Source organism: Anoplopoma fimbria, chromosome 16 (assembly GCF_027596085.1).
Source record: "Anoplopoma fimbria isolate UVic2021 breed Golden Eagle Sablefish chromosome 16, Afim_UVic_2022, whole genome shotgun sequence".
Lineage (NCBI taxonomy): Eukaryota > Metazoa > Chordata > Actinopteri > Perciformes > Anoplopomatidae > Anoplopoma > Anoplopoma fimbria.
Window position 1 is genome coordinate 12,663,706 of NC_072464.1, and position 25,074 is coordinate 12,688,779.

Here is a 25,074-nt window from a genome sequence, read left to right on the forward strand (position 1 = left end):
TTATACTTATTATACCAGCAAAGCAGCTAACCAACTACAATAAAGACCAATTTTTGAAACCCTTTCATAAAGCCTTTATGGCATATTAAAGAAGAATGCATATTACACGCAAACATTTCTGAGCTCTTAGCCTACTATAAATATCTGGGGACTTTGTAATAAGGACTCCAGGTATCTGAACTACCACTACGTCTTTCAAGGAAGGGAAGGTTATGTGGGAACTGTTTATAAAGCAAAATGTAACTAGAACCATTGAAAATACAGAAAAACAATGTTTATACCAAATTCAGACTAATCCCTGTATTACTCTGAAACAGGGGAAACCTGGTTTACAGTAATATGCATCATACTGGAATGAAATGAAGGACCCAATGAAGTTAGTGTTATCTTGTTCTATATATGTAGTCTGTTCTCAGGTCTCTCATGCAAATTAGATTTTGATCTCAATGAGATTTAACTCAATAAATGGAAAGTGGGCTTATCATTCTGTCATGAAGATACAGAGAGATAATACTTGTGAACGTAGCATCCTGTGTCTGTGCTGCAGCAATATTGGATGAAAAAAAAGTGTCGGTGAAATAACTTTCTGTAGTTCAGTCCATGTCGTTAAACAGTCGACAAGTGTCTTAGTTAGACTTGTAGTTGTAGTTTGATCTTGTAGTTAGACTTCTTTTCCTGAATTTATTTTGTCCCCACAATTAGATTTAAGCAGGTTTGCATATCTTTATTTGCCTTTAATAGAGACTTGCAAGGAAAGCCCAGCCAGATGTTTCTATAAGAGGCGACCTGATTCATCGATTAACTTGAGCTAATGCTTCTAAGAGAAGGAACTGCCTCAAGTGATGTACGTGAGATCAGAAATCAGAGGTGGAGCGCAGATGAACTGTAGCCCTCCAGGCGGTGTATCCTTGGTCTTGACAAAGAAAGGAGCCTCAGTAGTTCCGTGCAGCATCCAGAAATGGAGATTAGCATGGAGCCATCAGCGGCGCTGCAGTCCCTCCCTACCCTGCTTCTCCTGTCAGACCGCCTCCTCCCTGCTTGTCAGGAGCTCCGACGAGGAGCTGTAAAAACCTTTTCCCCTCTCCTTAACAACTGCAAAACAACACGCACACACCCGGGCTGAGGTGCCTGCTTTTCTGAGGCCTCTGACAGGACGTGCTGCAGGCACAAATTGTAATTCATAAAGGTTAAGGGGGTCAATGCCTTTTATTACCAGTCTGAGTGCATCCAGCTTGATGGGGCGGGCATGCAAATGGAATGTCTCAGAGTGTTCGGTGCAAGAACTCAGACAGCGAGTGCGTGCGTGCCTCTGAATGGGAGGAAGTAAGAGGTGGTGGTGGTGGTGGTGGTGGTGGGGGGGGGATGCGTGAGATTGGCTGCTCCCTCCACCTTCCTCAGCCATGTAGGACCACACAGCCGCTGCCCGGTTAATTAGACAGTATGACATTGACCTCAGGTAGTTAACGGCCACTTTGATACGTGCCGTCTTGCAATTAATATATTGTAAATCTTCATGTTTTATCATACGGCTAGCTCTGACCTATAAGTGTCTGCATTACACTTGGGCCTACAATACATTCTTACATCTTACATTTGCATTAACACAACTGCAATATCGGCAATGTAAAAACTAAAGATCATCCGTAATATGATTGTGTTTTCAAATCTCTCTCGTTCTGCTCTTACATAATTAACAGGAAGATTAAGAGGTTTAGAGCAAACCAGATACAGTAGATAGTGTATTATTATAAAGTATTATTATTATTGATTTATTATTTATTATCTATGGGATAGTTATTGAGACATATAACAAGAACAGAGAAAATGCTGTTGTTGTTAATCTGCCTGTGAATTTTAGAAGATGTTGCTGTGCATAGTTAATGTTTGTCATCTCTTTTGTGCAGTTTTCATGACCCCTCCAACAATGGCTATGATGACATTAGACCCTATTGCACCCTCTGCTGGACCTTTATGAAAATTACCTGACAAGATATATTCAAGCCATTCCCAGTGTCCGGCTGGACACGGCTTTTAATGATGCAGTAACAGGTTTGTGTCTTCATGGAACAATAATTGCTGGACATGAAAAAAAACAACCAGATTGTGATTGGTTTTTTTTTCTGGTTTTATGATAAAAGTTTGGTTTGAGCTTTGCAGAGGTTATCACTAACACATGATAATAGATTAAATCATGTGAAATAGGCCGTTCAAAAGTAACTTATTGGCACACAACTCCCACAGCAAAGTAAATAAGTTTAAAATAAACACATGAAACAAACCTTCTATCAGAACAGTAGAACCGAACTGAACAGAACAAATAGAATAGGGTAGAAAAGAATATGATAGAATAGAATACATCAGAATAGGTTCAATATAATAGAATACAGGACATTAGTACAGTATATGATAGAATAGAATATATCAGAATAGAATCTAATAGTATACAAAAGATGAAGAATATAACAGAGGATAGAGCAGAGTATTACAGAATAGAATATAACATAATACGACAGGTTTAAATAGAATAGAATACAACAGAATGCAATAGAATAGGATATGATAGAATAGAATAGAATACCTCAGAATAGGACAGAACAGAGCATGACAGAATAAATAGAACGGAATACATTAGAATATAATAAAACAGAATATGATAGACAATAATGCAACTGAATAGAATAGAACACAACAGCATGGGATGGAACAAAATACAATATAACACATTAGAATAGAATAGAACACCACAGAATAGAACAGCAGAACTGAACACAATAGAATGGGACAGAATAGAACAACTATTGTTCAGTTGTTCTGTGATTTTTTAATTCATAAGATACTTTGCTGTCTCCTCTTCTGCGCTCCATATGCACATATGATCAACTGAATCTGTGTCTCAAGGCTTCATGTTGGCTCTGAAACTGAAAAGATCATACCTGAGGAGCCACTGAGACTTTCCTCTCCTGAAGCCAGCATGCAGCAAAAGGCAGACTCCCTGTGCTCATTACCTTTCCATCACAGACCAGCTGCTGTGGAGTCATTCATCACGATTACAAATCCGCCCCGTGTTGGTAGCCTACAGCTCCACCATCAGCCTGTGAGATGCACAGGCAGGGCCCCGAGCCACCAGTCCCTCTGGGCAGAGTGTTAAATTCACACCACAACAGGTGATAGTGGTGGACAGCGGCAGGCAGCTTCTGTTATGAGGGAAAAACTCATTTTGAAATACTAGTTGAAATTCTGCTTCTCTGCAGCCAGGATGGAGACAATTTGACAGAAATAAAATTGTCTCACACTGATGTTGTGCTGGTGTTATGACAATTATTATCATTTAGAACAGCTTTGAGAAAGACTCGGATTCATTCTTCTTTCAGCTTAAATGTTTGACCTGCAGCAATGCTGCAGCCAAGAATTTCCCACCTAGAAATAGACCCTCATTCCCACAGCGGAGCTAAGGTCAACTAAGAACAGATATCTTAATTAACACTCAGCGACAGAAATAAATGCAACTGAACTGTTACAAGCTCCCCCCTAAGTGTGTTATTATTGCTTTTAACCTAAACTTACTACTTTTAATGGTAAATGCTGCTTGAGATAAATCAAATGAACCATTTATTTTCACCTTTATGAAGCTTTAAAGGTGGAAATACAATCTTAATCAGATTCTTAATTGAATATAACATTCAAACCTCCTGTTTTTATGGCTGGAGCATTGCCTCAAATGAAAAACGATCAAGATGTGTATCATTTAATACACTTACACTTACTTACCCTAAGAATTCAGCCAGATATTCCTGGTATCCTTGGACACCGGGATCTCCACCAGAACTTCATATACAGCTTTTTTGGGGAGAAATTTTACAAAGAAGCCAATCCAAGACAGACATCTTGCTCATCCGGGGGAACAATTCTTCAAAACACATATGTCATTACCATTTGAGACTCCAAATTAATCAGCAAAGTTCCAGTCCAAAGACAAAAAAACAACAATGTTGTTTTCTATCTGTCAGTACTTTCCAACTTTCCTACCTCGTCTGTGGCACTCGGGCCCAGAGACATTATATGCAGTTGCTACTAAAGGTGCGAGTCTTTAAAAATGCAGGTCACAAATATATTGTCATTTTGTAGAGTCTGAATAGATTTACTGAAACTGCTGAAGTTTTTAGATAATATTACTCAAACAGGAAAGAATGTGTATTTATGAGGTACTTCCTTTAGCTACAGCTTTGTTGCACTACTCAGCATTTAAGACAGCATGGGAATGTATATAATAACCTACAGTGCACATGGTCATTAATACGTTTTAAATTGCTTTTTGGACAACAAAAAGCTATGGCACGGAGGAAAAACTATATCAACAGTAATTTATTCACAATAATAAAATCATCAGATTTTATAAGGTGATCCCTGTATCATTAACTGCATTGTCCAGCTGATACAAACTTTACTTTATCCTCTGCTAATCAACCCATTTTCTCTTTTAACTTATATTCAACATTGTAGTAGAGTCAGACCAATAGGAGCTGTCAATTTCAATCAGTTTACTAAAAGCAATATAATAAAACGGAATATATTTTATCGTCCTTATTAATTATATCGACACAATGAAGCCACATTCATCAATAAACACGGACCGTGTGTAAACAAAGATTAGTGTTTTGTGAATGAACATTACTGTTCTTTGCCATCTTGTTCAATAAAGTTTCCGTGAAATGACCTTCCACTGTCATCATCCGGGCCTTCTACGTACATCACATCGCGCATGCGCACTCTTCTACTGTGGTTCGACCTCTGCAGTCGGTAAGTGTGAATGAGAAGCCTATCCTTACAAATCCACTTTCATCCTCTCTCGTAACTTCACATTGCAGCGCACAAGTGAGGATAGCATGCAGAATGGATGTGGATGTGCATATGAGTGCCTTTATTTTCTCTCTGGAGCGTTTTTACACCCGTTTGACCTTACTTCTCTCCGGTCTTTTCTTCCGCAGAGAGACCCGGGCTTCAACCAGATTCGACCGAACCGGTTAAAAACTACCTAAAAAATAGAAGATGTACGCCTGTGCAAAGTTCGTCTCCACGCCGGCTCTGGTGAGTTTTCTTTATGGTGTCGTGAGTTTGATTCCTGCTGTATGTATCTCGCATTAATCCGCTGGGCCTCTGGCTGAACTTGACTGCAGCTGACTGACAAGGGTATCTGCAGTCTAGGCCAGCAGGCTAGCTAGCTCTTGCTAACACACATCATTACATAAAGACCTTTTTTAAATGTGTGCAATGTATAGCTAATGCAAGTGTTTAAGGTGCATGTGAGTGATCTTGAAGTGCCCCTGCCTTTGCTTTAGCTTGTAGAGAACATGTTCAGTAATGGCTGTAAGCTAAGGTCATCACAAGCCTTTGTTAGCCAAAATGTTGTGCAGAGTTCCCCTGAAAACTCCTGAACATGGCTGTTTTGATTCATTCACAAATTATCCGCTTGTGTATTTGTGCATTGAGTGCTTCAAATGAAATGTAGCCTGTGCTGTCAAGTCCTTCTCCAAGGTCATATTTCTGTTTCTAGTGTCTCTAGCAGGCTAACCAGATTAAATTACAAGAGGACAGTTTGATAGGAAGCTTGCTATTAATGTTAGTTATAGTTTGTCAGCATCAGAGGTGAACAAAAAACTAACACAAACCCCAGGAGTGACTTTGACAGCACAGGCTGTACTCTCAAATCATTAAAGGCCACAGGTCATTAGTGACATTAGCGCTCCTTCCACCTGCCCAGACTGGGAATAGCTACCAACGATATGTTTCATATCTTATTGAGCTTTTGTGTTGATTAACTACATTTCTACTGGTTTTCTATCCCTGCTGTTGCTTCAGGTCCGTGCTGGTTCCCGGGCTCTTTACAGACCCCTCTCTGCCTCAGTGCTGTCCAGGCCTGAGCTCAATACAGAGGTAAGAATAAAATACAAACTGAGACTGCAACTGTTATTCTACCACTTGATTTTTTATTACTTATTTTGAGTTACTGCTTCTAGTTATTTATGCATTTACTTTATGAAATATCATAAATGTTGTCAAATGTCCAAGACTTATTGAAAATCCCACCTCATCTACATGAAACATTTTCATCAACGTGAAGGTTAACATGGAAATTGCTACATGACAATGATAGTAAAGATTGTTATTAAATCATTATTTAATTCCTTTATTGTTCTCACGAATGCCTCTTATTTCAGACCTGTTTTGTATATCACCTAACTGTTTTGTCACATCTCATGACATTGGTTTTGAAGGTGAAAGTTAACTGTTTTTTTTTTTTTGTCTTTTCTTGCTCCAGAGCAGCGCTGTGATGCCACAGAGCCCCCTCACTCAGGTCACACTGAGGGGCTTCCAGACCAGCGCCATCAGCAGGGACATTGACACTGCTGCCAAGTTCATCGGAGCTGGAGCTGCCACAGTCGGAGTGGCTGGATCCGGAGCTGGAATTGGGACTGTGTTCGGCAGTCTCATTATCGGCTATGCTAGGTTAGTTCTCACAAACATACATCCTGATAATATAAAAACTGACTGGAATTAATAGATTTCTGGTGCATGCTTTATTTTCCATTGATGCCATTGTGTGTTGTTCTTGTTTGCAGGAACCCATCTCTGAAGCAGCAGCTGTTCTCATATGCCATCCTGGGATTTGCCCTGTCTGAAGCCATGGGGCTGTTCTGTTTGATGGTTGCTTTCCTTATCCTGTTTGCTATGTAAAACTCTGCTGTCATTCAACACTTTCATTACAGATGTGACTACATATTTTATTGTGGCTACCAAAATTGTTCCGTGTTGGTGTCATGGAAATGTACATTTTCAAGACTTTCAGACACTGTCGAAATACGCAAATCATGTATTGTACAAATGTAAGAAATTACGTGATTAAAATACATGTATTTGACTATTTAACTATGGTGCTAACTTTTATGTCTGGATACCATGCTAGTACAATAGAAAGCAGTCCCCTTTCTTGAATGTCATCTTTTCTGTGAAGCAGCTGCATCGACTTGCCATGAATCAGCCTTGTTCTCTTAGCACATCACATGCAAGCTTTTTGGGGTCCACCTGAATTCAATATTGGTTTAGATGCAGTTAAATAGTACTGTAATTAGGCAGCAAGTGAGTGCTTGCCTTTGTAAATGGCATTTAATAAATCCAGAGGATTTAATTGAGTTTTATAATGGGTTTTGACTTTTTTGAATCTTATGCTGGGTTGATCTAAAAACTGACTTTCTGTAATGGAAGCTGGTCAGAATTTAGTTAAAACTTAAGTACATTTATTTTATTCGATAGCTGGGTTACTGTTTAAATCACTTGAAGCAAAATTATCCATCACTTTCCAGGTACCAGTTTCTCCAAAGGAAGAATCTGCTGATGAATATATTTTCTTCAGTATTGTTTCTTTGTAAATTGAGTGTCTTTAGGTTTTGGTCTGTTGTTTGACAAACTATTTGAAATCCACACCTTCGGCTTTGGGAACTGGTGATGGTTTCATGTGTTCTTAGACTAAATTATTTATCAAAACCTTAACATGCTAATTAATACCAAATTACATAATGGTAAATGCCAAACAAAATAAACCTGTTAACAGTTTTAAATGTCAGATGGAATTGAAAGAGATCTTGTCTGTGCTGGTACACATTTAACAAACAATAGTAGCCTTCTTAAATAATAGAAAATATATCTTGTATAACTAATAGTTAATAGATAACCATGTACCAGGGAGGCTAACGTTGAAAGATAGAGCCAGCTTCTGCACAGCAATTATTTAAAATAAAATATCAACATGAATGTGGGCATCTTTAAATTAAACTAACACCAAACTATCAAGGTGTATGCAACTTACACAACAATGCGGCAATTTACTCAAGAGAAGTACAAGACATGTTTTATCTGTAGTTTCAGGATTTTTCAGTGAGGGAGAATTAGGAGATGTGATTTTAATAAGGTCGTTTTTTGAAAAGTAAAACATTGAAAGCAGAGTAATTGAATATGTCTGAAAAAAACAGGCTTGAAGAGGATCTGTAATTAAATGTACTGACACTACTTGATGAGGATCCTGGCTCTGTCCTCGTGTGACGTTTACGGAAAAGCAGAATCCACTCTCGCGATACTTGGCTACAGACGTGGGGTTTTGGAAATCAAGGGTTGTGGCTGAGGGGTAAGTGACCACTTAAACTGATGGCGAATGGGTACAAAGCGATTGTAAGAGGCAACATTTGTGGCACTGCGAGGGACTTGTGCTCCGGCACATTAAAGCGACCTGGAAATAAACGATGACATCTCCTCTGTTTACACAGATATTAAGGTCCAAACATGGCGACGGGTGCATGTTAACGCAGGGCTCGGGCTGTTCCATGGAAGCGACTGGGGCAGATAATCTATATTAACGTTATGGGTTTATTGCTGTGCCTTTTCATGACGTGTCACTACATTAAGCTGTAAACGTGTCAGCTCTTTTTGACGGGGATACAAACAGCCCGTGTTTCAGTGATGACACTGAGGTGTAAACAACCAGAGCAGCCTTTGTCCACATTTCTATCTGTCCTCTCTCAGCACCTTCACCTGTGCATATTATCCGATATGAGCTCAGTAGTTCTGCTGACAGTTATTTTTTTTGCTATAACCACAATGTGTATTCTACATCTTGAAGGAACCATAGTTGTATTTGTAAAAAAAAGTTAACCCTTACTCTTGTTCTTACCTTCAGGACTGTCATTTAACTCCTTCTTGTGCCTTTTCCTTGTTTTATTTCAGGGTGACACAACAGGAATTCCTTAATATGAGTGATGATAAACCTTTCCAATGCACTGCTCCTGGGTGTGGACAGGTAAGTCATCTCTGTTATCACCAATGGGACTTTGTGCCACTGTTTCAGATTGCCCTGTGTGTAGATTGATGATCTAAAGCTGGATCAACCTGTCATGTGTGCACATTATAAACTAAAATAATAAAGTGTTATTGCTAGATTTGAACTCGGAGCATTTCTACAAGATATTGCCACGAGATTATGTAACAATGGCAAATCCAGATGATTTTTTTTATTTTGTGATGCAGATTCCCAAACACATTTCCTGTTAATTAAATTACCAAAATGCGCCTGACATAAAGTGAACCTGGGGCTCCTGAGCCTGATATGGAGCCCCGGGAAGTTGTTGTCTTTGGCTGAGATTTTGGATATACTGAGGTAATAAGCCCACGCAGACAAACCCTTAACCCTCCAATATCATTTTTAAGAGGCATGAAATAATTCTTGAAATAATTTCTGTTATTTTCCATATGTTACTATGTTAAACTAATTCCAATTGTATGTATTTGTTGTAATTTTAATTAATTACAAAACTGTTTCATTAGTTTTCTCCTCAGTGAGTTATCAATTTTTGGAGGAGAATTGTTGTAAATGTGTTTTCCTGGCCTAAAAGCAAACACATTCAGGAGTAATGAGTCTTACAGGTTCCTATAATACTTGCTATATATAAGCCTATTTATATACATTTTTATTATTAAGTATAAACTCAAAATTGCATGGCATCTGCAATCTCAACGTTAACAACAGACCTGTAACTAAAATCCCACATTTTTGAAAATCTAAACTGTTTAGAGAGATGTTTATAGCATTACGTCTAGGCTTTTTAATAAGTATAAATGGACAGATTAATAGAAACACCTGGGACACACTTTTTAACGTCTTAATCTGAGAAATGGCAGTAAAGATGTTTGAATTTGCCCCCTGCAACTAAACTGCTTTTCCATACAGATCCGGTTTGATTGTTCTGCCTGTTTTCTTTTTTGACCGTATAAAGAGATTTACAAATGAGGATCACTTGGCTGTCCACAAACACAAACATGAGATGACCCTGAAGTTTGGCCCAGCAAGGAATGACGGTGCCATCATTGCTGGTAAGTGCTCTTGATCTTGAGATATTTAGATTTTATTTATACTTTACAGTAAAGTCGTGGTTCTGATTGTTTTCCCTCCATTACAGACCAAACACCAACACCAACCCGCTTTTTGAAGAACTGTGAGGAGGTCGGACTCTTTAATGAACTTGCAAGTCCGTTTGACCATGACTTCAAAAAAGCGAGTGAAGATGACATTAAAAAGGTGCTTGTCGTTGCCAGACTTTTCATCAGCAGATCATCTAACTTTTACGTATCCCAGGGTTATCACTGATATCACTGATCTGTTTTATTAAGATGATTTATTCTTATTTTTCTGTAGCTACCATTGGATTTGTCACCTCTTGCAACGCCTATCATACGCAACAAAACTGAGGAGCCCACGGCTATGGAGGCTCATCGAGATAGCCCGCTGCCTCACCCCGAGTCGACTACGAATGATGACAAGGTAAAGCCTTTGAATTAACTATTTGCAGGATTTGTGCTAATCAGAGCATACAAGGATGTCATTAAGAGTGAATATCTGGTGTCCTTTTGTGATTGGTATCATACTCTGGAATTACAGATCCACTGGTGTGAATATTAACTTGATAAGTGATCAGATTATTTGCTTGTTTCAGTTTGACTTTGTCTCAACTTCCATGAAAAAAATACTGTAGTGCAGTACTGCACCAAATGATTATCTAGAGAAATTAATTGGACATATTAGTTTATTAATACGCTTCCGTTTGTTTAGCTCTTTTATTCCTAATTTTGAGAAGAATACGGTGACATGTGGCCTTTATTTTATCATAAGAAGTGATTCACTTAAAGAGGGTTGTAACGGTATACAGCGCCATTAAAATTGGTGGTTATCGTACCATGTACATGTGCTTATCAACAATATTGGAAAAAAAACTCTCATAAGTGAGTGTGTGAGAGTTAAAGGTACAGACAGTAGGTGTGCAACAATATATACTGTTGCACACCGACAGTATATATTAGTTGTTATTTCTTTTCTTTTTTTTAAGATGCTAGTGATGCTAACCCTGAAACTAACATCCTTCAGTTTAAAAAAAAATCTGTTTTCAATCCCTTATGGATCATTTTAATTGATAGTTATGCTAATAATAAAGATGATTGTAATCATAATAAGGAAAACAAGATGAAGAATAGTGTACGACTGTAAAACCTTGATATTTTCAGAGATGGTTATCACACCATGAAAATCTCATACCGTTGCAACCCTTCTATACTATCTGGTGTTCATTAAATACTTCCTGCAGCTAAGGTCTTGTATGATGTTTTCAGGATTTATCTTTGCAGCCAGCCTCACTGCCAACATCCACTATAGTCCATCCTGCATCCCTCCAAGTTCCCAATGTACTCCTAGCAACCTCAGAGGCTAATGTTGTAATACAGCAAGCTCTCCCATCACCAACATCTAGCTCTGTTATTACCCAAGTCCCATCCACTAATAGGCCTATAGTGTAAGTAACTCAAAACGTCCATTTTTTTAAATCATGGCATTACTAAGTCATCTTTTTTTTATTTTTATTATTTGTGCAGTTTCGTTTGGTGAGCTCATATTTCATGAGGCATGTGCTTGTTTGGTTTTTTCATTTATTTGCACTCTTGAGAATTTTTTTTTTGGCTGTAGACCTCATAAGTCTAGTCTTTAAGAATAACATCAACATTGCTCAAATATGGATTTTTAGCACCAGTTTATTTTCTCAGTGGTGGAAAATAAATAAAACAATCAAAGGGTGTTTCCACATAATAATGCTTCACTGTATTAGGCCTTTTATACAGGATTGTAAAGTGTATTGAGCCTTTTTTATTTTAACAAAGATCCAGTAAATTAGGATTATTGTTGTAGAACACAAACAATGTTCTGTGAAGCACAAGCTAGCCAGAGCTAGCATGTGAAATATACATTATAATAATCAATTGCCTGTGAAATGGAGCCACAGCTTCAAAAGGTTTCACAGGTCAAATTAGAGTCTGTCCGAACAATTATGTTTAGAGTGACACATAGTCACGAATTATGATGTTTAATTCTAAATCTGTGCTCAGCAGAGTCTCCCTGGGCCCATAATCAAGCAATTAAGATTTTTTTTTTAATTAAAACCCACTGAAATAATAAAGTAATGATCAACCCAGTTTGTCGGAAATGAAAATTTTCCTTTCAATATTTTTGGTAATAAAATATGCTTAAAACTGAAATACATAAGTAAAAAAAATTGTATTTACAACACATATTATTTGGTGGAAATCCCATGGGTTTTCTCGAACCAGAAGTCCATATTTTGGCAACAGTGATGTCACTTATGGGGTCTAATGTGATGATAAAATATGTGTTCTAATAATCTTGCTTCAACCTGTTAAGCAACAGGTGTGTTTTTGAGTTGTTTTGGTTCCACTTTATTTCCATCAGTTGTTGCCTGATTATGACATTATGCTGGTGTATTAGTAGCCACCCTTGTCCTTAATTTGTGACAGATTGTGACATATTAATCACAAAGTTTTTTTATATTTTTGTTTGATTTCTTCTGTCTCCCCCTTCAGCCCGGTGTCTGGCACCTTCCCTGTGCTCTTACAGCTGTCTAACGGACAGACCATGCCGGTTGCTATACCGGCGTCTATTACAAGCTCAAGTGTTCATATTCCAACTACGATCCCTGTGAGTTTGCTATTTGCTATATTATGTTAATGTTTTTTTTCCTGTGTTTTGAGTAAAAGCAAAATTTATAATGAGACTTTTTCTGATAATTTAATGACTATTAGATTCAAACCATGCAGTGACCTTTACTCACTGGACAAATAGGGATGTCAGTAACAAGTGTTTGCTGACAAAACAATCTCACCTCAAGGTCAGTTCAGAAGCCGCTCGAGAGCTTTTGTTCCTATGAGTTTCCCCAGTTCTTATGGAACTGTAAACAATTCTCTTTTTGCCGAGCAGCTTAAGGACTTCTCATTCATAATGGCTTAAAAGTCAAGCTTCACAATTTGAAAACAGCAGACAGTCCATTTAGTAGCTGTTCTGTAACTTTCTACCCCATCACAAAGCTTCAAACCATCCACTAAATGAACCTTGAGGTGGGATTGTGTTGTCGACTGCTGTTTCCACGGACTTGAATGAACTAACTAATGAATAAAAGCATTTTTTTCCTCAAGCAGGGCAATTTTAGATAACTATATTTTCATCAAAATCACTGGACTGTGTTGGATAACTGGATTATTTGCTGGGCACAAGGTTGCTATTTGTTACTCACATTTTGAATTTGAAAGAGTTCACTTCAGTCAAATTGAAGTCCTTCCAAAATTTACATTTAGAATACACTTATGCTGTAGCGATACATGAATACCACAAAGTGTCTTCGCTCTACTTGGACAGAGGGAGTATTTACAACTTTGGCATCACAAATTTGGCAGTGAAGTCGGAGCTGCAGCGGTTGAAGGAAATAAGGGACTTTAGAGACACATTGTGTCACTGTGGCAAAGACACAGGATTTGGCCAAGGCACAGCAGGCTCCAGTCCAGGACACTTCACTGCTATTTGTCCTTGTTCAATTAGAATCAACGCTCTTGATTTCTGGCAGAGCAGATAGATGAAACTACTTATATGTTTTGCAAACCAATTATAAACTGATATAAGAAATCTCATATTGGAAAAAAAAAAAAAATGTTAAGGACCCCCATTTGAGCGTGCGTGTCTTGTTGTTCACTGTAGTCCTGATTGTTTTTGTGGAACACTGAGCAGCAGATGATTATCTCCTGATAGCAGCACAGCAGGGGAAAAAACTCCATCTTCCCAGTCCGTGGGGATTGGGAAAGCCGTTGACAAGTAGAGGAGGGCAAAAGTAGACGGAGAACATGAGCCACCAGTGGGCCTCCCTTTCACTCGATCATCCCCCCCTCTCACTCCCCTCTGTCTCATTGTCAGCGGCAGCGAGAGAAGGCCTGGCTCTGGCCTTCCGACTCATGTCTCTCCATCCACTCCTCAGCTTCCCTGCCCATATGCTCTCACGCAGGCAGGCAGAGGTTCATTAGCGTGCACACGGCATCTCCATGTGGCGCTGCCTCCACAAAATAACAGGCCATCCAACCTAATGAGGCTGAGATATGAGGAAACTGTGGGAGCCTGGCGTGGCTGTGTTTGTGTTGTGTGTGAGCGCCGCCTGCCTTTTCTACAGCCGAAGACACATTTTCTCTGTGCTGATCTGTCTCTGTGTCTCTGCCGTCAGCTTGTCAGACCCGTCACCATTGTGCCTAACGTCCCCGGGATCCCAGGACCTCCCTCGCCACAGCCGCAGACCGCCCAATCAGAAGCAAAGCTGGTAATAACTATCTCTGCTTTTACATCAACTATTATTTCCATGTCGAGTCTGTCATTTCCCATCCGAGAGGGATGATAACAACCAAAGTAATGAGGGAGCTTGACGATAAGAGACCGTTCCTTGACCAGATGAGGGCGCTAGTGACAGGTTGGGTCTGAAGTAGTCCAACCTGTGCCAGAACAAAGTTCTTTTAATTTTAATTTTTTTATTTGTGTTTCCGGATCTATAGAGCTGCAACAAGAAGTTGATTAACAAATTAGTTCAAAAATTATTTTAGTAATTTTTTAAGCAAAATGCTAAATATTTGGTGCTTTTAGCTTCTCTAATAATAAAGAAAATAATAATAATGATAGTAATAATAACTTTATTTTTATAGCAACAAGATGCAGTTCCAAGTGCTTAATAAAACATGATTAAGAATGGTCATAGACCAAAAATAAAAATGAAAAGAAACCATTACAATTAATATAACGCATTTAAGGATTTGCTAAGGATTTGTCATACATGATAGTAAACTGAATATCTTTGGGTTTTGGACTATTTGCGGAAAACAGGGGAAAATATAACAAGCATTTTTCACTGTTTTGGGACAATTAATTGTGAAAATGATCGGCAGTTTTATCGCTAATAAAAAAAAACAAAGAACCTCCCCCTAGAAATATTACTAATATTTCTCTGTGGGGGAGAACATGGTCCTAGCAGTCATGCAACTAAGTAGGTCCTCCTGTATAAAAAGTGATAGTTGAAGGGCAGGGATATGAAGTGTTTGGAGGGAGATCAGGGGCAGTGTGATGGAGCACAGATCACAGAACCTGTAAGTGTTCGCAGCATGCCCCGCCTGTGGAAGTTAACAGATAAACTGCAGAGAGGAGGTGTGTGTGTGTGTGTGTGTGTGTGTGTGTGTGTGTGTGTGTGTGTGTGTGTGTGTGTGTGTGTGTGTGTGTGTGTGTGTGTGTGTGTGTGTGTGTGTGTGTGTGTGTGTGTGTGTGTGTGTGTGTTCGGAGGGAAGGATTGATCCTGACCGGCGAGGGTGAAGGGAGAGGGAGGGTGTTGTCGGGGATCATGGGGGTACGGAGATGACAAACGCGGAGACAGCGTTGCGCTCAGCACGCCGTCACCGGGGCCAACCGGAGGGGGCTACCAGCAGAAGCCAGCTGGGGGCATCCTGGCACACGCTCAGCGAGGCACATTAAGTCGGCCTCACCCTGCATGGAACCTTTTGTTCAGCAGAATCCTGCCTGACCTGACCCCCCCACACACACACACACACACACACACACACACACACACACACACACACACACACACACACCCCACACACACACCCCCAATCCTCTCACTCCGGCGCGTCCCACCACACTCAGCTCATCAGCAAACACCTAATGAGCCCGCGTCAAGAAAAACAGACCCCCGCTCAACCTGCCCGCTCCCCCCCGCCCTCTCAGGGGGCGCAGAGACGGCACTTTACAAGGACTGATGATGCTGCAAAGACCACAATAATGATAATTAACTTGCTGAATTTAGAAGATTATGCTGTTAATTAGTTGCAAAATAAAGATAAGTAATATAGTAGCAGATGGTTGAATAACACCCATGAGATGGAGGGTTATTACACTGATGAGGTTTCCGTGGCAGAGATGAAATATGAATCTGACTGGCTTTTCCCTCTTTCTATGGGCCATTCCAAGAGAATAATATCTTGTTTCTGCCAGAAGAGCTTCTGGAAGGGTATTACACGATAAACTAATTTGGTAGATAGATTGCTCTGGCAAAGGTAGTTGTTAGAATAATGTGCTCCTCTGTTTTCTCATGTAAATGTATTCCCTCTCACTTTGTTATTGCTTCCAAAGGCTCATTCACATTCACCTTGTTTGCTCGGTGTTTGATACTAGAGGAATTGGCCTGTGAGTCGTGAACACCAATCTGTGGAGAAGTAGTTTTCTGTGAATGGGCCGTGTTATGTGTGGCATATGCAGTCCTAGTCAGTGTTCAAAAAAGAGCATGATTTGTTAGTTTGAGTCACATTATGTGCTGTGGATGTCCATCACCTTTGGTATTCGGATAAGATTACAACCTAAACACGCTAAATAAATATATAAATATGAGCAGGTGTTACATGCTTTCATCCTATAGTTTTTAAAATGTGTTAAAGTTTCTTTACTATTTCATGATTTCTCCCTTTTCGTCTTCTCTTCTTACATATAAGATTTTTTCATTTTTCTGACTCATCGTTAGCTTTTCTAGTCTAATTAAGTTACATTTGAATTTAAGATTATTTTTAGTGTGAATAAAAGTACGTACATTTCTGGCATTTCATTTGAATTTCATTTTTTTATTATTATTTTAGATAAGTCTTTATTATAAATAAGAACCTTATTTGTTTGTCACAACTAGCGTGATTGCTAAACATTCACTCAAAGGAAGTTATTACAGGTGGAAATTATAGCTATTTAGTGTAAAAACATGCCATTGAACATAAACTATGACACTCTACCAAAAGTGCTACATGTATAAAGTCTTATATTCTTTTAAAATAATTGAATGATAAAGGATCAAATGGTCTACTGTCAGCTCCCTTTAACCTTGTTTACATAGCTGAATATAGTTCTCCCCTTGTAACAACCATGTCTCTGCATGAACATGTCATGACTGTTTCCCCCGCTGCATTGTCTTCCCAGAAACGAAAAGCCACGTTAAACCAGCAGCTTCCTCAGGTAACCAATGGAAATGCTGGTGAAGTCCAGAGCAGCGCCGTAACCCACACTGCTGCTCCACCTTCTCCTGCTCCGACCCCAGCCCCAACTCCGTCCCCCATCGCCGTCCTAACTCCTGCTCCAGCTGCTCACCTGCCCACGACTGAGGAACCGTCCCCCCATTCCCTTCAGCAGCCAGCCACCTCCACGACAGAGACACCTGTAAGTATCCACAACTGCAGTACGACTGTTCAGCATAGTTCTAGAGAAGACAGGGAAGGGTAGACAGAAGGGTTTGTTTACACGCAGGACTCTCATCATTATAATAGTTCATCATCAGGTCATGTTATCGAGGTCAAAGACAGGCCTGTGTACAGTAGGGCCACATATTGAACTTCAGTAGATTTTTGGTATTGACCGAAGTGGACCTGTCGATGGCATCAAATGGCTGTTCAGATTTATAATCTTGCATACAGTTTTTTTTGATCAGATTGTTAGTGATTCAGACAATTTCTTTAAGTTTAAGCCTATTTATTCATGCAAAGTTCTTGTTTTTAGATGACATTTTGAGACTTTTGTTGAAATTAAATAAAAAAAGGCATTCTCAGTAAAGGTACGCTTTTGAGAATACAAAGTATTGTATCAACAGTAGTATCCAAAATGTTCAAACAATACCCAGCCTGAATGTGTGAGGGATACTTCAGTGTGCTAGTTAGCTTTCTCACTGTTAGCTTTCAGCAAACTCTGATCATCATTCCTGCCTCCTTATAAAACCTTTTATAAACACAACAGCATCACATGGCAGGTGTTTAGACATGATATTTTTAAGGCGACCTGAAACTGGATTTGATTACATTTTTCTGTGTGTAAACTAATATGTTATAATCATCAGGTAAAGGCAACAAAACTGAGAACATAATGTGATTTGTGACACTAACTTCAGTGTTTTATGAGTGTTAACCACATTTCAGTTACTCAGTTTGCAATATTTAATGCTGCACAATGATGTCAGCAGCACTTTACATATGTGGTAGTGCTTTTGTTCTGCCAGTTATTGTTTTGTATTATTATTATTATTATTATTATTATTATTATTATTATTATTATTATTATTATTATTATTATTATAATTATTATATTTTTCAGGCTTCTCCGGCGCCCCCTGCTCCAAACCCCCCAAGCACAGGGGGTCGGCGGCGCAGAACCACAAGTGAAAACCCGGACGAGAAGCGACGCAAGTTTCTGGAGCGTAACAGGGCTGCAGCCTCTCGCTGCAGGCAGAAGAGGAAAGTGTGGGTCCAGTCTCTGGAGAAGAAGGCCGAAGACCTCAACTCCATGAACGGACATCTACAGGTGCTCTTTACCTTTTCCCCTCAGCTACTGCATCTGACAACAGCTACCACATCTGTCTTTGTTTTGTACTCTTATGCATCAATGTGTCAGTTTGTGTGTGTTTGTATGCATGTGTATGTCTGTTTATCACCATGTGCTGTTGTTGCAAGCGCGTGTACACAGACTTTTACCTTCTGTGGTGATGAAGTCATTAAAGCCGATTAAGAAGAGCTGCCGTGTGACAGCAGCAGTGTGTGAGCCCTTTACATCGATATGTCCCTGTCAATAAAGATGTATCCTCCAGATGTCAGCCGCACACAAGCGTGTCTTCGCTTCTGTCTCAGCAGTTTACTGAATGGCCTCAAAAATCTCCTAGGGAAAGGTGTCTTTTTGAACCTTCATTTTGCTGGAAGCAATTAGGATCTGATGCTGACAAGTTCGAAACAGTTCATGTATCTGCTGTCTCTGTTGATAACTGTGAGCCGGGGGTGCGGCACATCGGTGTTCCAGACAATTAAATGAGATGTGGTGTTTATTTGCTCACTGTCTTATTTTTCTATGAAAGCAGAGTAACATGTAGAAGGTGGAGGAGGGGAAAGACAGCAATATAAAGAACGAGGTCCATGTCGTTAATATCTGGTTCAAAAACACTTGTCACGAGTGTGCTTTGTGAGATTGTATTTTAATATAGGTAGATGAATAGGTGAATGTATGAGGTAATAAACAGGGCTTCGCTGTTAACTACAAAGAAGGGAACAACATGTGGCAGAGAATAAAAGGGGCTTTATATGAAAGTAATAACCAGCAGTGCAGTTTTGTTAAAAAAACATGCTAACATGGCCCAGCTGATCAGTGAAACTGCCTCTAATGATGCACAATTATTTTAACATCATCCTTAACTGGCTTTTTAATGAGGTGTCAGACCAGGCAGCTCACAGGGCTCGCAGCATCACCCAAGGCCCATTTGCTCGATTTTGATTAATTCACAAAGTTAGAAACAAGTTTAACTCTCAAAAGTCCAATTTAAAATTCCAGGTTTGACTCGGTGTGAATGGCAGCGTTACTGTCATGGTTCAACCAAAGACGTTCTTTTTCTGGAAAATTTGTTTGATTGCTTTTGCATCCAACTAAAAAAATAATATTAATATTTCTGCCTTTTCTCTACAATCTTGTGTGTTTCCAATATCACAGTTGAGGGAGAGCTTAAAAGGATGGTGTTTATTTTGGCTATAAATGGCAGCAGTCATGGTGGAAACCCAGTAAATATGGCTTTGGCTACATGTGATGCATACGCTTCTTCCAGCTGTGTTTAAATCTGTCTCACAATAGCTCAGCTCTGCCAACACCAGCAAGACTAAACAGATGGAATGAAATAAATTGGCTGCTTTTAGACTAATAGATTAAGCCGCCCATAGCCCTTTAAAGGAAAAGAGAAGGAGCTTAAATCTGCCATTGGGTGTTCTGCGGGCCCCTGGCCGCTCTAAATCCAGTTAAAGTCACCTTCAGTGTAATGTGGCCCTCTTTTACGACATGCAGAAATCCTCAGCTCCCCTGGGTGCTGTAATGACACGAGAGTGTAAATCTCAGCTGCATCTGCAAAGTTGCACTGACAATCCAAACAGCTCATCTCTGACAAATGTGCTGGTTGGTAGCCAGTGAAGGCCAATAATTATTGTGCAGGAAAAACTATATAACTATGCATCATACTATATTCTGAATTAATTCATTACACTTTTACCTTTCTGTGTGTACTGTTTACACTGGAGTTTATCTGCTGTGATGTGGTGGTCATTTAGGCCTACTCTACCGAGGAGGGCTTGAGAATTTAACTCTGAGCTTCCATTAATAATAACCGACATTAAAATCCCCAATTATGGATAAGAGGTAAGGCCATCCATGTAGAGAGGGCACAAAGCCACATCCAAGCTACTGATTGGTTTATATACTGTGTTACGCATCAGGTTTAAGGTTCAGAGTAGAGTTAGACCGATGAGTCAGGTGGGCGACACATTTGAAGAGTTTTTTTTATTACACATTTTCTTATCGGCATATATATCAATACCCGCTAACTTGTTGGAAATGAAATGTTAAGATATGTTTGAGATAATGTAAAAATAGTGTCAACGTTGCATTGATTGTCTTTATTTTTTAATTGTAAAATGCACCGGTCAATATATATCTTGGTCACAATCCTAAAACGTATATATATCAGGGATGATATCAAAAATGTTTGTGTTGCATATGTTTATGTGAAAAAATACTATTAGATGTTACATTGTTATCAGACTGTTGTAACTCTCAAATGGCAGTATCACTATTGAAAAAATCTAAATCCAGAAATCTGGTTTTGGAGAATCAATTTAAAGATATGAACTAACACACATGTGGTCTGTTTGTCTATGAATTGTAATCTAGTGTACTGTATGCTCCAGACAGAGACTTTTATTGAGTGCTGTTGTGTGTCTCCTCTCTCCCAAAGAGTGAAGTCACCCTGCTGAGAACCGAAGTGGCTCAGCTGAAGCAGCTTCTTCTGGCTCATAAAGATTGCCCTGTAACCGCCATGCAGAAGAAATCTGGCTATCACAGTGAGTAATGCTCCATTATTCTCAGCCCGAGGCTTCCAGCGAAAGGCTTCTAAAATGAGCTCCGGCTAACCACTGGAAGGACATGTCTTACTTATGGCCAAACAGAAACAGCTACTGACGTATTAGATCCCATTTTTTTTTAAAAACTAAAAAAAACTTTGCAAAAGTTAAGATATTTATGGGCAGTGTGGTTCCAGACAAATTCTCCCTGGCGTCATTGTCTGAGTCTTTTCAGGAGACCACAGGTGGTGTCCACAAGAAACCAATTGTTTCCTCCTCATTTGACAGCTAAATAAACATTTGTCAGATGAAACTAGATGTCTGCAGGAAGGATGTTGAGAATCCAAATGCTTGGATTGTCAAGGAATGGATAAGAAAGCATAATCTCTCTCTTTTTTGTGACGCCTAAACCATACAATGATCATCAACATTTGAATTCACGTCAAGATCCTGTCGTTTGCAGCCTCTTAATTTAAAAATGTTCCTGTTGTAAGCCTGCACAGTGTCAACTCCATGCCAGTCCTTGTTCTTCACATGGTCTCATTTAGAATCATATCACCAATATTTCCTCCTTTCCCGCGACCGGGCCTCTGTCATTCTGATTTTTCCGGTCATAACTCACCTTCCCTCACAGATGAGCCTGTATGCAACAAGAACAAGTGGTACTCCAAGCCTCTTCTCCACTGTGCTCTAAACGTCTCCGCTGACTTGTATTGACAATGATTGCCTCTGAAATGAGTCCATTAAAGCAGCAAGCTTGACAAGACTGCAGAGCATTCTCGTGGCGGGGTGTCCACCAAGCTAGGCTGTTCATTATGCATCCCTTATTGCTAACCATCCCACTGACACACGTCATGTGCATTATGGGACTGGTGGTTTCCAGGCTAGAGTGGGCTGTCAGAGCCAGGTCTCATTTGGTGTCGTCTGGTTGTGGGTTTTTTTTTTAGAAAGATCTGCAGATGAATTGGGTCATCTTTCTCATGCGTTTGCTGAGGGTGTCTGTCCCGTGTTTCTAGACCTCTGTGAAGGATGACATTCGGAGCACTTTTTTATCCTGCTTGGGAAGATACAACTTCATCCAAATATCCTAGTTCATCAATTTGGCTCATGATGGCAGATTTTAGACAAGTCATTTAATGTGAGAATGAAAAGTCTGGGAGAATAACAGAAGGAAATTACAATACGTTTGATGTAGCCCCACAGACCTTTTATACCCATTAGTTTCAGTTTTTTAACCATTAAAACAATAGTTTGGTCCAAGTTTTTCAACTTTTAATACTTTTACTTTTGCTTAATCTTTAAGCTCTATTCACTTCTGCTTTGCAAGTAGTGTGATAGTTTGTTAAAACTACCCAAAAGTTTAAGCTATTTCAACCATTCATCCAGTATATTTACCTATAAATCATTACTCTTACCGTAGCCATACATTTAGCTCTTATCCACACTTTTAGCTCAGTGTTCAGATGTTCCCGCTTGTTTGCTAACTATTTTTCATCCACCCTAAACAAGAACATGAACAACTGATTCAATATTTTTAAATTAAATCAGAATTCATGTTTATTCAAATTAGTTAAGCTCCTCCACGATCTTTCCACGTACCCCCTGGCAATTGCAAAATACACCCCGAGGCCCTAGTACCCCTGCTTGGGAATGACCGAAATAATCGATCTTGCTAATTAGTGAAGCACATTATTTGATTCTGACTGATCCGTGGCTCACACTCTTGTAAAGGCCTCATCAAGCCCCGTTTTTTTCTCAGTGTTACACATCCCGTAAGGCTGCACTGCCCCCCAGGCCTGGTAATACCCGTCATCGTCCTGCCCAGGCGTAGCCATGGCAGGTGGAACGAAAATTGCCCAGACTGCCCCACAAACAAGCCAGGACATGCTTTCACTTGGCACACAAAGCTGTCCATCTGCTTACAGCGAAACACCACTTCAGAAACCAAGAGAGCAGAAAGAAGCTCTGGCTGCCCAGGGATTAGGATAAATCAGACAGCCACCCTTTAATGTCGTTAGGAGTAATAATGCTCACTTGAACATGGAACAAAACCACCAAGCTGATTTATTCTGAGGCTGACCTTCTGCATAGTAAAACAGCAAGGGAGTTTATAGCGCTTTGACATTCACTTGCACTAAATCACGCGGTCAAAGTCCAGTCGAGAAGGCAGATGAAGCCTCTAATGTGAAGACATTTGTATTGCGCTTTAATTGCTTCTTCTTGCCGTGGAATCTGTATTTTACGTTCTAAAATGCAAAACCCAGTCATTAATTACAAAGTGCCATAACAAGTGACTTCATATCATTAACAATATTAATTATCACTGTGCTCCTTTATTCCTTTACGGAACAGAGCATGAGAGTAGAGTCTCTTTTTTTTCCATCAGGATCCAATTAATTCAATGCAACTGCCTAACAGCTGGTGGCATTTCGACTCCAAGTCTTCCCTACTCTCCAGTGTGAGCATCATTAAAATCAGGTGCTGTAATCATCTGTCGCTGCAGTAGTTGGCAAGGTAACAAAAAACAAATGAGAATGCAGTTAGGGATGGGAAACACTGCCACATGCCCCAGAATGTAATATACCCTTATGATGTGGGTTTAAATTGACATTGGAGCTTTAATTAAAGGAAGGGTTGCAGAAGTAGCATTATGGGGATTAATGGAACGGTTTGCGTGCACCACATACATCTGATTAAACCTACATGGATAAGTGTTTCCAAAGCCTTTTTTTATATCAGGTTAATGCTGCAGGTAATCACGTATGTAAGAAAATCCAAACATTGAAATGGTACGAGCTTCTTCAGCGGGTATTTTCTCATCTTTTCCTTCACAGTCTCTGATAAGGACGAGAGCTGCGAGGAGATGTCCGTCCCCAGCAGCCCCCAGAACGAGGCCATCCAGCACAGCTCCGTCAGCACCTCAAACGGGGTCAGCGCCTCCTCCGCGACCTCGGCCGCCTCGTCCAGCGCCGCCACCACCACATCCAACCAGAGCACAGAGGAGACCCAGTCTCAGCCTTCAGGGAGTTGATCGTCCCAAACCGTTGCCTCAGAGGAAAGGGATTCTCTCTCATCTTTAGTTTGGACCCGGCTGTTTTTAATTTGTTTATGTTTGGTCCATTTTGTCCTCCGTTGGCAATGCTTTTTTTTTGAAAATGCAAACGTTTTCTCTGGAATTGATGAAGACAAAATAACAGGCACTTTATGTGTAAGATGTAAAACGTATGGTTCTAAAATGTTTTTGTGCAATTTATTTATATATTTGTTTTTATTTAATAGCGATCATCCTGAAGGTTTGATCAGCAAATTGTTAGACCTTACCAAAGTGTGTTGTTTATTTGTAACTAGTTTGCTTGTTTGTTTTCATGACTTTTAATAAGCACTATCTTTATGATGAAGTTAAATAAAGAGCAGTCACTTTTCATAATTTGCTTTTTACATTTTGCACATTTTTTTACCTTTTTTAGAGTTTGACAGTCAATCTTAAGTACTGGCAGCTTTTTAGAAGTAGATTTGATAATACACACAAATGTAAGTGGCTGAATCGGATTTTAGATCTGACAACTTTTTCTGTGAGTGAGATCAGCTGTAGTTGCATCGTGTAGTTTGAATGTCTGAGCTCACCTCTGCTTGTAAAATTAGTCTTAAGGACGTGAGCTTTTTAGAAATGTGTGTTATTTCATTAACATTCCACCTGTTGTCTGATTGTTCCTGAAGCAGTGATTGTATGATTGCAGTACATTTTCCATTACTCAATCTCTGTGATATTGACTTCATTCAGTGCCATTAATGTTTTTGTATGAATTACTTCTGTACATTTTTAATGCAGATTAGCTTGAGTTGACGGTTGTCCTCTCAGATTAAAGGTCTCATGAACATAGTTCCTCAGTAAGGAAATATCTTGTTGTATACTGTCTTTGCTTTATAAGTGACTGTTTATAACTTTAATGCAGAAGGACTGTTTTCATGATTGCAAATCCTCAATGACGTTTTTAGAAAACATTGTAAATAACATCATGATACATTGTATGTGATCTTTCTAGGTGTTATGTACTTTGTTTTTTTTAATAGGATAGTCTGGTTTCAGTAGCTGAACTAGCAGTTGAACAATGTTTCAGTCATCAGGATAGGCCTCTTCCTGACTCGATATCTTGTCATGTGAGATTAAAGCATTCAGATGTGAACTGGAATCACATCATGTATATTAGAGTAACACTACGACCGCCTGTA

At 39.5% G+C, this 25,074-nt stretch overlaps 2 protein-coding genes across 6 annotated transcripts; both read left to right on the forward strand.

Moving 5' to 3' along the window:
- The first annotated feature begins 4,728 nt into the window (after window positions 1-4,728).
- Window positions 4,729-6,924, forward strand: atp5mc3a (ATP synthase membrane subunit c locus 3a). Of its 2 annotated transcripts, none has more exons than XM_054615068.1 (5): window positions 4,729-4,797; window positions 4,986-5,085; window positions 5,857-5,931; window positions 6,317-6,504; window positions 6,618-6,924. In XM_054615068.1, the coding sequence occupies exons 2-5, from the start codon at window positions 5,047-5,049 to the stop codon at window positions 6,730-6,732; spliced, it is 417 nt and encodes a 138-aa protein (XP_054471043.1). In that variant the 5' UTR covers window positions 4,729-4,797; window positions 4,986-5,046; the 3' UTR covers window positions 6,733-6,924. The 2 variants fall into 2 exon arrangements, with proteins under 2 accessions (XP_054471043.1, XP_054471044.1); XM_054615069.1 differs by having other exon boundaries at window positions 4,781-4,872.
- Window positions 6,925-8,107: 1,183 nt separating this feature from the next.
- On the forward strand, window positions 8,108-24,241 carry atf2 (activating transcription factor 2). 4 transcript variants are annotated; one of them, XM_054615387.1, is made up of 12 exons: window positions 8,108-8,176; window positions 8,773-8,845; window positions 9,819-9,915; window positions 10,002-10,120; window positions 10,238-10,363; window positions 11,206-11,384; window positions 12,463-12,577; window positions 14,142-14,234; window positions 16,913-17,149; window positions 18,074-18,280; window positions 20,739-20,844; window positions 23,679-24,241. In XM_054615387.1, exons 2-12 carry the CDS (start codon window positions 8,798-8,800, stop codon window positions 23,873-23,875), a joined length of 1,524 nt encoding a protein of 507 aa, XP_054471362.1. In that variant the 5' UTR covers window positions 8,108-8,176; window positions 8,773-8,797; the 3' UTR covers window positions 23,876-24,241. The 4 variants fall into 4 exon arrangements, with proteins under 4 accessions (XP_054471362.1, XP_054471361.1, XP_054471364.1 ...); XM_054615386.1 differs by lacking the exon at window positions 8,108-8,176 and adding an exon at window positions 8,207-8,323; XM_054615388.1 differs by lacking the exon at window positions 8,108-8,176 and adding an exon at window positions 9,073-9,202 and having other exon boundaries at window positions 8,781-8,845.
- The last annotated feature ends 833 nt before the right edge of the window (window positions 24,242-25,074 follow it).

Coding starts and splice junctions, on each gene's coding strand:
- atp5mc3a (XM_054615068.1), top strand. CDS start 5,047: ATGTACGCCTGTGCAAAGTTCGTCTCCACGCCGGCTCTG. Junction 5,086..5,856: donor TCGTCTCCACGCCGGCTCTG/GTGAGTTTTCTT, acceptor CTGTTGCTTCAG/GTCCGTGCTGGTTCCCGGGC. Junction 5,932..6,316: donor GGCCTGAGCTCAATACAGAG/GTAAGAATAAAA, acceptor TTCTTGCTCCAG/AGCAGCGCTGTGATGCCACA.
- atf2 (XM_054615386.1), top strand. CDS start 8,292: ATGACATCTCCTCTGTTTACACAGATATTAAG. Junction 8,846..9,818: donor CTGCTCCTGGGTGTGGACAG/GTAAGTCATCTC, acceptor GACCGTATAAAG/AGATTTACAAATGAGGATCA. Junction 12,578..14,141: donor ATATTCCAACTACGATCCCT/GTGAGTTTGCTA, acceptor CTCTGCCGTCAG/CTTGTCAGACCCGTCACCAT.